This window comes from Galeopterus variegatus, unplaced genomic scaffold (assembly GCF_000696425.1).
Source record: "Galeopterus variegatus unplaced genomic scaffold, G_variegatus-3.0.2 Scaffold7054, whole genome shotgun sequence".
In the NCBI taxonomy this organism is placed as follows: domain Eukaryota; kingdom Metazoa; phylum Chordata; class Mammalia; order Dermoptera; family Cynocephalidae; genus Galeopterus; species Galeopterus variegatus.
In genome coordinates this window covers 52,197-64,526 of record NW_007733165.1, presented here as the reverse complement: position 1 = coordinate 64,526, position 12,330 = coordinate 52,197, and the positions used below count along the sequence as shown (strand labels likewise).

The window sequence follows — 12,330 nt, the reverse complement described above, 5'->3', positions numbered from 1 at the left end:
AGGTCTACCTTAAAGTTCCCCTACCACTGAGGAAAGAAGACAAGCAACGATGAATGTTCTGTGGAGGTAGGGTATAAAGTGGGATGAGATAGACTGACTGAAAGGTTATCTCCTATTTATATTTAGAGTACTATAATTAAATGAAATATGTTTGTTTTGTTGTTGTTATATAACTTTCAGATGGTTGGTACTATGCCATGTCTAGAAGGTCAAATTAAGGAGGCTGTGAGAAATTAAGGAGAGTAATTTTGAAAATACAAAAAGTTAAATATTATATAATAAATTATATAAATTTAAAATATTTGCATGTATTACAGTTCTTTTGATGAAGGACCCAGTAAGCAGGAAGTCCAGATGCTATGCCTTTGTTACTTTTGTGAACCCTGAAGATGCTAAGCATGCTATCATAGATATGAATGGAAAGGTAAGGGTCTTAATAATGTCCTAGCTCTGTTCTTCCTTGAATAGTATTTCTAGATCTTTTCCATTTTCCTAATTTTTTTAAGGTAGCATAATGCCATATGAACCAAAATTCTGTAGCCATTGTTCTTTTTGTCTCATAAATTCTCACAAGTGTCATTAAAAGGGGATTGAGGGCCGGCCCGGTGGCGCATTCGGTAGAGTGCGGTGCTTGGGAGCGCGGCGGTGCTCCCGCCGAGGGTTCGGATCCCATATAGAGACTGGTCAGCTCACTGGTTGAGCACGGTGTGGGTGCGACACCAAGGGTTGCGATACCGTTGCCGGTCGTGGTACGGGCGGGACACCGAGAGTTGCAATCCCGTTACCAGTCAGGAAAAAAGACAAAAAGGAAAAAAGGGGGGGGGGGGTGTTGAAATTAACATGTTAAGTAATACACATTAAACCTATTTTTATGTTAATATTCCAGTATAGGGTAAACAGACTTTTGTCTCTTAGCGAGCTTTAGAACTTAGAAGAAATCCTTACAAAAATCCCTCTTACCATACAGAAAATGATAAAAGAAATTTTACTATTTATGAAAAGTTATTGTACTTAACAGAAGCACTTATATAGCCTGAAAGCCAAAAATGATTTACAGGTAGGGAAGACTACTGCCCATTATTTTGAGAAAAAAAAATATTCTTGAAAATGTTGTTTCAGTAGTTACATTATATTTAAATAGGCAGGTTATTTGTTCTTACAGCAAGGGAATAGTGTGGGCAAATTGATGAAGGTGGCTATCAGAATAAATAATTGACACTCCTTACTTTGCTCTTCTCTCCTTAAAAGGTTTTATCCTGTGACCAGAATGAATTTTGTAAAGTATATATCTGATTATTCATTTTACAGTATTGGTTGAAGACTTACTTTAATCTAGCAGATGGTCTTTGCTCTTTCAGATCTTAAATTCTGAGGACATACCCTTTAAATTTTTCTTTTTTTTTTTTTTTTCCTTTTTGTCTTTTTCGTGTCCGGCAACGGACCGCAACCCTCAGTGTCGCGCCCATACAGGACCGGGACCGGCAACGGGATCACAACCCTTGGTGCTGCGCCTGCCCCTCGCTCAGCCAGTGAGCGGGAACCGGTCTGTATGTGGGATCCGAACCCTTGGCGGGAGCGCCGCCGCACTCCCAAGCGGCGCACTGTAGCAGTGCGCCACCGGGCCGGCCCAAAATTTTTCAGTGATTATATTAAAGGCTGAACTTCTTATCATTGCAGTCAGGACACTTAACATTTATATTTTTCCTTACATTATCCAAGTGTGTTTTGTGGTCCTTTTATTCTTTAAGTTCTCCCCAATAAACTATAATGTGTTTTAAGCTTTCTTTTTTGGACTTACTGAGAATTACTCTTCTCTGTATCTTCATCACAAATAACAGTCTCCTTCAAAAACTGAACTTACATAGTGTATTTCCTCCAGAGGTCTTATACCCCTCCCCTGTCTTACACGAGGGTACATTGAACAGTTCATGGAAAAAGAGAATTGAAAGATAATTGAATCGATAATTTCAAATCCATGAACTGATTTTTAGTACACTTGTATTACAAATATTTTATACTCACTGTACCATATACTAATTTCTTTATTGTTAAGTTGTTTTTAGTGCTTTTTAAGTTCTCTTAGTGTAGAATATGTATGGTAATTGCCTTTATTTATGTATTACATATCTCAGTTCCTGGTACTTTGCAGACAGTACATTTTTATGGATTCTTACCTTTCATATTTTAATGTTTGGTAGAAACTGAAAGTTGGATTTGCCTTATCATTGTGTTAGATACAGAGATAAATCCAAAGAATAGTAATTGATAATTTTTCCCCTAGTTTTCAAGCAAAAGAACAGGTAGTTTGTGTGGACATTCCTCCATTTCTTTTTTCAACAGATATTTTATTGTGTGTTTACTGTGTGTGTGTTAGGCATTAATATAGCCACTGTAGATATGGAGTTAGTACCTGTTTTCTTGGGTACATGTATGTAGGCTAAAAGAAAAGAAATACAGAAGTAAAAAGAAATATAAGTATATACATATAAATGTTAAAAAGGAAAATAAAGTAAGTAAGTTAGAGCTTACAGGGGGGGGACAGTGTTTTTTTATAAGAAGATTAAATAATTTTAGCTGACTTCTGAATACTGGGAAGGAAGCAGCTGTTCACAAATGTGAGTGAAATATTTTGGGCCCAGAAATAGCAAATAAAGGCTCAAGGTGCAATTAACTGGTTGTGTGGCTGTTACTTTTGGGGAAGGGCCCAGAGAGATCTTTGTAGTGATTTACGATTTAAAATCTATGAAAAATAATAGGAAGCTACCAGAATGTTGTATATAGAGGAATTATGACCTGAATCATGTTTACAAAAATCACTTTGATCTCTTAAGATTAAGCATTAGGAAGTTATAGTGAAATTAATTAAGATATGTAAGCATTTGTAAGAAGTAAGAATTTGGAGACTCTATTCAAGAGTTGTTTTTTAGGGATACATCTAAAGCCAAAATTAGAAATGAGTAAAGCAAAAATAAACAAACAAACAAATACAAACAAATCAAACTGGGTCCTAATTAAGGAAATAAAAATTTTTTTAATGTTAAAACTAGAGTAAATACAGATCTGCAGGTCATAGTGGGAGATTTTCCATCTTAAAAAAACAGAATGAGTATAACATGAATAATTGCTTGGAATAAATAACTGAATAATTTATAAGTGATCCATATTCTTTCTTGTACTCTTGTGACACTAAGAATTTTAAATTCATAGTGGGGATATGAGGGTACGGATTGAAAGATAACTTGAATCTTTTCTATGAACTTTTTGAAGTACCTTTGTGTAAAGAGAAAATGATTTATGCATTGTGGATAATAGACATTTTGTATTCTCCTACAGAATATCTGAGGGGTTGTTATTTAATTACTAGAAGACATTTCAAGAACTTTTAACAACTAGTGCATACTCTTCTGTGCTAGATGGCTTAATGAACAGAGTTTACTCATTATATGTCTTGTAGTTTGGTATTATAAAGGATGTAGTCATTGCAGAAGCACATGTTTGCTTTGGTAAAAGACATTGATCAACATGATTATACTTGCAGTAAAAGTAAGTTTGTAAATGTGTTCAAGTTAAATTTGACATATTATGTTATTCATAATAATACTTGGATCTTTTTAGTCTTTGGGTGGAAAAATAATTAACGTAGAGCAAGCCAACAAATCAACTTCTGAAAGTGGTGGTAAGCAGAGACCACCAAAAAACAGAGGCCATTCAAGAAATATGAGAGGAGGAAATGGAGGAACAAGAGAGCGTCCCTCACGTGGAGGACACTTGGGTAATGTTTTCTTATATAAGTATCCAACCATAGGACTGAAAAACAGTCTGGATATGTAGAAATATCTTAAATTTTATTTACCACCTTTATGTGTAAAAAATTAACATTATTTACAAGCAAAATTATATTATTTTTTATTGTGGTAAAATATATATAATATAGGATTGCCATTTTAAGCATTTTTAAACATATCATTGTGTGAAATCAACTACATTTGCAATGCTGTGATACCACTATTTCCAAAACTTCTTTGTCATCCCAGACTTAAACTCTGTACTTGTTAAGCAGTAACTTCTCTTTATTACTTCAATCTCTAATCTACTTCTATCTCTGAAATTTCTGTTTTCTTCAAGAGTTAAAGAATTGTAACAATGATTGAAGTAATATCTAGTCAGTAAATAACTTAATATCAATAAATCTTAATCACCCTTTACTGAAATACCATAAATTTAAAATTAATCCAGTTTATTTTTAATACTAATTGCCTGTACTCATTCAGCAAGTTATCTGCAAAACTCATTTCTATTGATCATACATTAGAATTTTCCATGTTGTGGCCCAGAACTTTACATGAGTTGTATCATAAAAATATTAGGGAATTTTGAAAATCATACAACAGGTATCAAAATTTGTCACTCAAAATACCAACAAATTCAGAAAATAGCATTTCAAATTTTAGGATTGATTTTGCATTTTTGTGTGTGTGTGTATGTGTTTGCAAATATTTATGCAAATCTACTTAGTCATTTTGATATGAGGAATTAGTACATTGATATGCCGTAAAAAAAAAATTGTATTCAGAGAAATATCTAGAACTGTCTTTAGTTCCTCAAAGGTGTCTTTGACACAGGAAAAGACTAAAAACTACTGTTTCACAAATATGTATGTATTTGTCTTTGCTGTGGGTGTGTGAGAGGAGGATGATTGAAAATGGTATTTATGAATTATTTTCAGAGACATCTTTTTCATCAGTAGGAAGTAAGTTGTTCAATTTTTTTCATTTAAAAAAACCCAAAACGTATTTATGGAAAAAAAAATACATGTCTCAAACAAATTTTACTGTTTTATCTATTGACTGACCTTCGAAAATCAGAACATGTAGCTTCCAGTTCCATAATCAAATGTGATTCATTGGAGATGTTTAATAAAGTGAAATTGCTGGGTTTGATCCATTTTAAGATACATAGTTTGGGTGTTAATTGTCCTAGTAAATGATCCTGAAAATCAAGTTTACCAAGTTGTACTCTACAATGTATGAGGATATTAATTTTCTTTTCACCTGTGACAGTACCAAGGGTTGGAATATATCTAAATTTTTGTCTGGTTAGAAAGATAAAAAGGTTATATTATTTATAATTGCATTTATAAATGTATTCATTTTTAAATACCACTAAAATTGAGCATAGCCTAAGTTCGTGACTAGTATTATTTCATAAATGGATTTTAAGACTTGTATGTTTAATACCTAACATAGAATGCATGTTTCTGACACATCATCTCCTTTTGATTTTTTGGATATTTGTATTTATGCATGTAATATGTTTTGAAAAAGCTTTCTTTGTGCCAGAATTATGTATCATTAGATAAATATTTATCTTTAATTTTTTTAAAACATTTTTATTTAATCCAGGTTTTAGACATATTTAAGTGATAGGGTTCTTTCTGCTCCTTCTCAACTCTTCGCTTTTCTCTCTGTTGTTCTCTTTCACAGGAATATAAAATGCTTCTTGAGCTTTTATCCTGAAGTTTCCAAACTGACTTTTACAAAACATAAGTGTCTGAGTTTTTTTTTTTTAATATAAAGAAATACTAAATTGTACTAGTTTAGATAAATATGAATTATTAAGAATATAATAGTTTAATAAAAGTTTATAAACAGTAAATATTGGCTACTGAAAAAATATGAATGCTCTTTAACTAAAAAGATTTAGTTTTAAATACAGATAATGGTGGATATACTCTTAATCTCAATATGAGTTCTTCTGGGGGACACTTTCCAGTTAAAAGAGCTCCATCTTCAAGAAGTGGAGGTCCTCCTCCTAAAAAAGCTGCTCCTTCAACTCCAGCAAGAAGCAGTACTGAGGTGGGAGGAAAAGGTAACAGTTATCTTGAAGAAAAGAGTACTTTTTGTGAAAGAAAATGAGGTATAAGATTGGATGTTTAACTTTAAATTTAAGAGAGAAAATAGAGGTATATGGGCATATTTACTGATCACTAGCTTAATTACTTTCCACCTCACTAGGTAAATTTCCAGATTTGTAGTGAGGAAATACTTCAGCTTCTAATTGTAGATATAATAGGTGATTAATATCACATTGGAGAAAACATTGTTTTTAATATCATGTTTGCTGCAGAATTCCTGTTAGTTTTTCTTAAAGTTCTTGATAACATTTTTTGATTACTAGGCTTTTTTTGGTTTTAAGATTTGGTTTTAAGATTTTTACAAAAATTATGATGTCCTGTGTGATCTTCATGTAGTTGGACTTTGTATTTTGACCATCTGGTTCTATTATTTAAATATAAGTCATAACTGAAACTTGATATTCACTGGGTTTTTTTTAATCATTATATGGTGCTTTATTTAAAAGCTTTTGTTTTAAATGCAGAGTATGGTAGACACACTCCTCATCTCAACATGAGTTCTTCCATAGAACCCTTGCTAATGTGCCCTAGTGTCCCAATATAAAATTTACTGGTTAATTTTCTAAGACCACAGTAATGCTTACATACAAGGCATTGTATTTGGTTGTGTGAGAATACAAAAAAATACATAAAGACATACAAGATGTATTTTCTGCTCAGAAATTATCTCATTGGGAAGAGAATACTTAGATAAATAGGAGACAAATTTCTTTTTGTCATTCAGCACAAATAAAGATCATCATGGTCTTAGGTAATATTTAAAAATAAAATTAAGGGCCGGCCCGTGGCTCACTCAGGAGAGTGAGGTGCTGATAACACCAAGGCCACAGGTTCGGATCCCATATAGGGATGGCTGGTTACTCACTGGGTGAGTGTGGTGCTGACAACACCAAGTCAAGGGTTGAGATCCCCTTCCCGGTCATCTTTTAAAAAAAATTAAAATAAAATTAAGGCAAACAAGTAGACTTGAAGAGGTCAGATGTTTCAAGTTTAGTGTAAATCATAGAAGATCACTTAGCTGTTAAATGTATGGAAGACATAAGTTAATCATTAGGATTGTGCAGGGATGTTTACACCCTAACATAATGATTCTTAGTGGATAGTTAAAATTATTTGAAAAATCAAGCACAAGTTATGAATAGGAGGAGCAAATAGAAGAACAAATAATCCAGGATAGCATTTAGTAATTAGTGATGCCTCAGTAAGAGAGTGTTTTAGTTGGGTCTCTTATTCTTTATTTAGCATTGTTATTTGACTTTTGGTGTGGTCGAAACTTGAAACTCCCATTGCTCATTTTATCTTTCATATGTAGAAGATCAGTGAAGCTATTATGTATTTTTGGCTATTGATTTCAGAATACAAGAAGCCAGCACATTTCTGTTAGATTAGCCCATGAGAACATAAAAATTAGTGAAAGGCAACTTCTAGAAATTAGAATTAAGAATTAGCACATGAAGAAAATAGGATTTATAGGATAAAGTTTTACATTTTGAAAGAGCTTCAATTTTTTTTAAAGGAGCCCTTAATAGTATTGATAGATATGCAGTAGAAATCAATATTGGCCATCATTACAGTAGACAAGCTAATACATTTTAATTCATCAGCATAAGGATAGAACCAACCACTTCGTGATGAATAAAGAATTTACAATTTAATTAGTTCAGTAATAGGTAGTATTTGTTAAAGGAGATGGATTTAACATGATTTGGTAAATTATTTTCTTTGAGAAAGAAAGGATACATATGGGGCCGGCCTGGTGGCACACTCGGTAGAGTGCGGCGCTCCCGCCGAGGGTTTGGATCCCATATAGAGACCAGTCCGCTCACTGGTTGAGCGCGGTGCGGACGCAACACTGAGGGTTTCGATCCCGTTACCGGTCACGAAAAAAGACGAAAAAAAAAAAAAAAAGAAAGGATACATATGAACTTCAGTAAACAATTTTAAGGTTTTACATATTTTCTTTCTGCCATTAATACCATCACTATTTTATATGAAAAGTGAAAGAACAAATAAGGGAGAAAGAAAATATCTCTTGGCTGGAGCAGTTCTTTATCATGAAGAATGTTTCACTTGTGCAGGAATCTTTGGCTTAAGCTTTGTGAGCAGCACTAGCCTTGAAGGAACCATAGGTTCCTACAAATCCATGTGAAATAGTTAAGCTCTGACTCATGAATTTTTAGTAATTTAAGAAAGGAAAAATCCACTGTAAAATGAGCAGAGTCATAGACAAAGTAAAATATCATCTATGCAGTGAATTTGGAAGTCTTATAATGAGGGTAAGCGGAAAAAGGAAGACACTTGAAAAAAGGAACACTGTTTCATACAGTAAATATAGTTTTAAAGAAGGAATTAAATAAGAATATGTAAAGGAATGTGTACATTTTAATATTGAATTTATAAAAAAGTGAGGTGGTTACAGAAGACAGGAAACTGATAATGGGATAGTCGAATAAAACTTTAAATTAGAGCTAGTTGTAAATGCCTTTTCTATATCAATAAGCCCCAGTCAGAGTATTTTATAGTGTTGGTATGTGTAAACAAGACAGGTCATGGAGTATCTTGTGGTCTTAAGAAAATGATTGGTTGAAAGAGTACGGCGAAAATATTGAGAGAAGTGGGAACTGGTTTTTGAAACTAAATTTAACAAGTTTAGTTTCGTGGTTTTGAAAAAGCTATCCAAGAATTTTTACCAGTGTGGTAACATAAGATTTAATTATTGGAAAAACTAATTTAGCTATATGGGGAGAAACATGAGGAATGCAAACGCAGTAGGGCAAGACTAAGAGGTTTTCAAAGATGTCATCTAGAGAAGAGGTAAATGAAATAGGACTGATAAGTAGAGGAAAAAAGTAGAGGTGTAAGATACATTAAGGAGGCAGATTTGATAACTGAATATGTGGAAATTGTTGCCAAAGATTACTTATATTTAGCTCTAATTTCTGGGGTGCTATCTACTGATGATAGTTTAAAGATTATGCAAAACGCATATTCGGAGAGAAGGTGTTAAAAGCTAAAACATTTGGAAGTAACATTTAAAGGGTTGAAGATAGCCAGGAAAGAGGACTTGAATGTTATAACAGCAAAGAAATGGTAAATGTTTAGGTGATAGATACCCTAACTATTCTGATTAGATTATTATGCAGTGTATTCCTGTATAAGAACAAACTACCCTATGAACATGTACAATGAAGAAATTAAAAAATTAAAACTGAAAGGTAGAAGTGAACATGGATCATTTTTAAAAATTATTTTAGAGAGGAAAAACAGCAGTTTTGAATTTTTTTTCTTGGAGACATTCTCAAGTTGAGATACTTACATAATCATTTTAAAATTAAAGGTCCGGTGTCACGTGGAAGAGAGCCACGCCGAGAGCCAGTCTCTTTTGGGAGAGATGACTACAAGTCACGAAGAGATGATGGTTATTCTACCAAAGATAGGTAAAGAAAAGTAACAAAACAGTTGTTTTTTGTTGTTATTGAGATATTTATCTCATAAAATTAGACATTTTAAACTGAACAATTCACTGACATTTAGAACATTTAGTGTTATGTGACAACAACCTCTGTCTAGTTCCAAAACATTTTCATCACCCCAAAGTAAAACCCCACTACAAAGCAGTCAGACTCATTTTATTACTTCCCTTGGTCCCTGGTAAATAGCAATCTGTGTTCTGTCTCTGTGAGTTAACCTGTTCTGCGTTTTTCATATTAATGGAATCAAACAATACATGTCTGTTTTCTCTCCCTTAGCATAATGGTTTTAAGGTTCATCTACATTATAATTTGTGTCAGTACTTCACTCCTTTTACAGCTGAATAATATTCCATTGTATGCACGTCCACTCATCTGTTCTGGTTGTTTCTGTCATAGTTCTGCTGTAAACAAAGTTCATGGAAAGCTTTGTATTGTCTTTTAATTCTTTTTTATGAACTGTTTGAAGTACCCTCGTATCTATTAGAAAATCCTTTTAAAATTATTTTGTGTGTATAGGACTGAAATTTTATTTTAATTTTTTTTTTTGTGACCGCAAACGGGATCGCGACCCTCAGTGTCGTGCCCGCACCGCGCTCAACCAGTGAGCGGACTGGTCTCTATATGGGATCCGAACCGTCGGCAGGAGCGCTGCCGTGTTCCCAAGCGCCGCACTCTACCGAGTGCGCCACCAGGCTGGCCCTAGGACTGAAATTTCTGATTCAAATGATAATACTGTTTAGTTTCTTAAGAAACCACCAAAGTTTTTCATAATAACTGCACCATTTTACATTCCCACCAGCAGTACATTTATCAGGGTTCCAATTTCTCTACATCTTCTTCAATGCTTGGTACATGTAGGTGTGAAGCATAGTATCTCATTTTGGTTTGGTTTTGTTTTTTCCTAATCAGTATATAGAGCATCTTTGCATGTGCTTTTCGGCTACTTATATTTTATTAGGAGAAATATCTGTTCAAGTCCTTTGCTCATTTTTAATTTTATTGTGTTTTTGTTGCTAAGTTGTAAGAGTTTATGTTTCTGATATTAGAAATGTTATTTTTTAATTTGTTGCTTTAAATTATTCTGGCAGAGATTATCCAAGTTCTCGAGACACCAAGAGTTATGCTCCACCTTCTAGAAATTATGCATACCGTGATATTGGCCGTTCTAGTTACCGGGATGAACATTCTTCTAGAGGGTATAGGTACTATAAAAGTTTCTGTTTTTATCAAATAGATTCTTAAAGTTGTTAATTTTGACATTAATTACAACTTTTTAAAATTCAGTGATCGTGATGGCTATGGAAGGAGACGAGGTAGAGATTATTCTGAAAATCGAAGTGGAGGCTCTTACAGAGATGTGTATAGAAGTCATGGTAAGGTCCTGTTTTGACTTGTAAATTATAGAATTATATTTAACAGGCCAGATTGTTGTCTTAATGAAATTTTTTCACAAAGGGAAAACTATGTGTTATGGCCATTTGGTTAGTTAGAGAGTTTTTGTATTATTTTCTTAATTGCTGTTATTTAAACTGACAGATTGCTTTTAAGGATAAGTAGGCAGTCTTATCGTTTTACTCACTATAGGGAAAGTATTTTAACATTTTTAAAAGAATGAGAGTGCTTAACAATATGAAACATAGGAACACTACATGAAAAGTTAGAATTTCAGCCCATTTTCAGGAAATTTGAACAAATGTTAAAACTTAATAAAGCTTAAACTTTATTAAGCTCCAAAATATTATTCTTAGACTTTCTTTTAAACTTAAAATCTTTGACTACTGCAGCAAAGGCAGAGAAAAGCAAGTTTTGCAAATATTTGGTACTTTAACTACAGTTACAGTAAAATAACAGAAAACTGTTCAATGTAGTTTGTTTTATTATTTGATCTGATCCTGTAGGGAGCTCCCGTGGTGCATCACCTGCACTAGGTTCCTCTCGACCTTATCGTGGAAAAAGTCACTATGATAATTATAACAGTGCACGAAATGGAAATGTTGGAAATCGAGAAAGTTATTCAAGCAGCCGAAATGATATCAATTCAAGGCGTCGTGAGCATGGTGGCAGACAAGAACGAGGTCTTCCATCTTCTGTGGATAGGGTGTACCGTGTTCCTCGTGAATCATACAGTAGCTCAAGTCGTGGGGCTTTTGGAGGAGGTTATGGGGGAAGCCACTCTGACAGAAGAGGCCAACGCAAATATTGAAAGTTAACACTCAACTTAGTTGGATACCAAGGAGAAAATTAAAATGTTATTTTCCAATATTACCTGAGTACTATTAAAAGAAATGTGTTGGTTTTAGAAGGAAGGGCCTATATTAATTTTCCTTCCATGAATTGTTCTGCATCTTAAGGGTGAAAAGTAGTATTTCTCATAGTAAATTTTATAATTGTTAATGTTAATTGAAAAAGAAAAGTTACGTTTAGGTTTAATGTCTGTATTAAAATTTTCAGAATAAAAATTTGCATGAAATGCTATTTTCTGTCTGATTTTACTTCCAAGTTACACAAGCTTTAAAAAGCTCATAATTCGGGGGGGGGGGGGGAACTGCACTCATTTAAAATTTTCTTTTGTGTCTTTAAACATAAATGTAAACAGAATCAAATATATATTACTTTTCCCTTGCAGTTCACTGCTTTTTTCCTGCAGATTGTGCAGGCTAATAATATGTTTGTCTTTAAAAAATTAATTGTAGGGCCGGCCCGGTGGCGCACTGGAGAATGCTCTGCTTGGGAGCGCAGCGGCGCTCCCACCGAGGTTTCAGATCCCATGTGGAGACCGGTTCCCGCTCACTGGCTGAGCGCGGTGCGGGCGCAACACCGAGGGTTGCGATCCTGTTGCCGGTCCCTGGTGTGGGCGTGACACCGTGGGTTGCGATCCCATTACCGGTCAGTAAAAAAGACAAAAAGGAAAAAAAAATTAATTGTATAAAAGGTTGGAGAAGT

General features: G+C 33.9%; 1 protein-coding gene across 1 annotated transcript; it reads left to right on the top strand.

The window, feature by feature from the left end:
* The first annotated feature begins 325 nt into the window (after window positions 1-325).
* On the top strand, window positions 326-11,847 carry LOC103607028 (RNA-binding motif protein, X chromosome-like). The gene is made up of 7 exons (XM_008591576.1): window positions 326-424; window positions 3,616-3,772; window positions 5,716-5,868; window positions 9,252-9,351; window positions 10,464-10,589; window positions 10,672-10,760; window positions 11,286-11,847. The coding sequence occupies exons 1-7, from the start codon at window positions 326-328 to the stop codon at window positions 11,588-11,590; spliced, it is 1,029 nt and encodes a 342-aa protein (XP_008589798.1). The 3' UTR covers window positions 11,591-11,847.
* The last annotated feature ends 483 nt before the right edge of the window (window positions 11,848-12,330 follow it).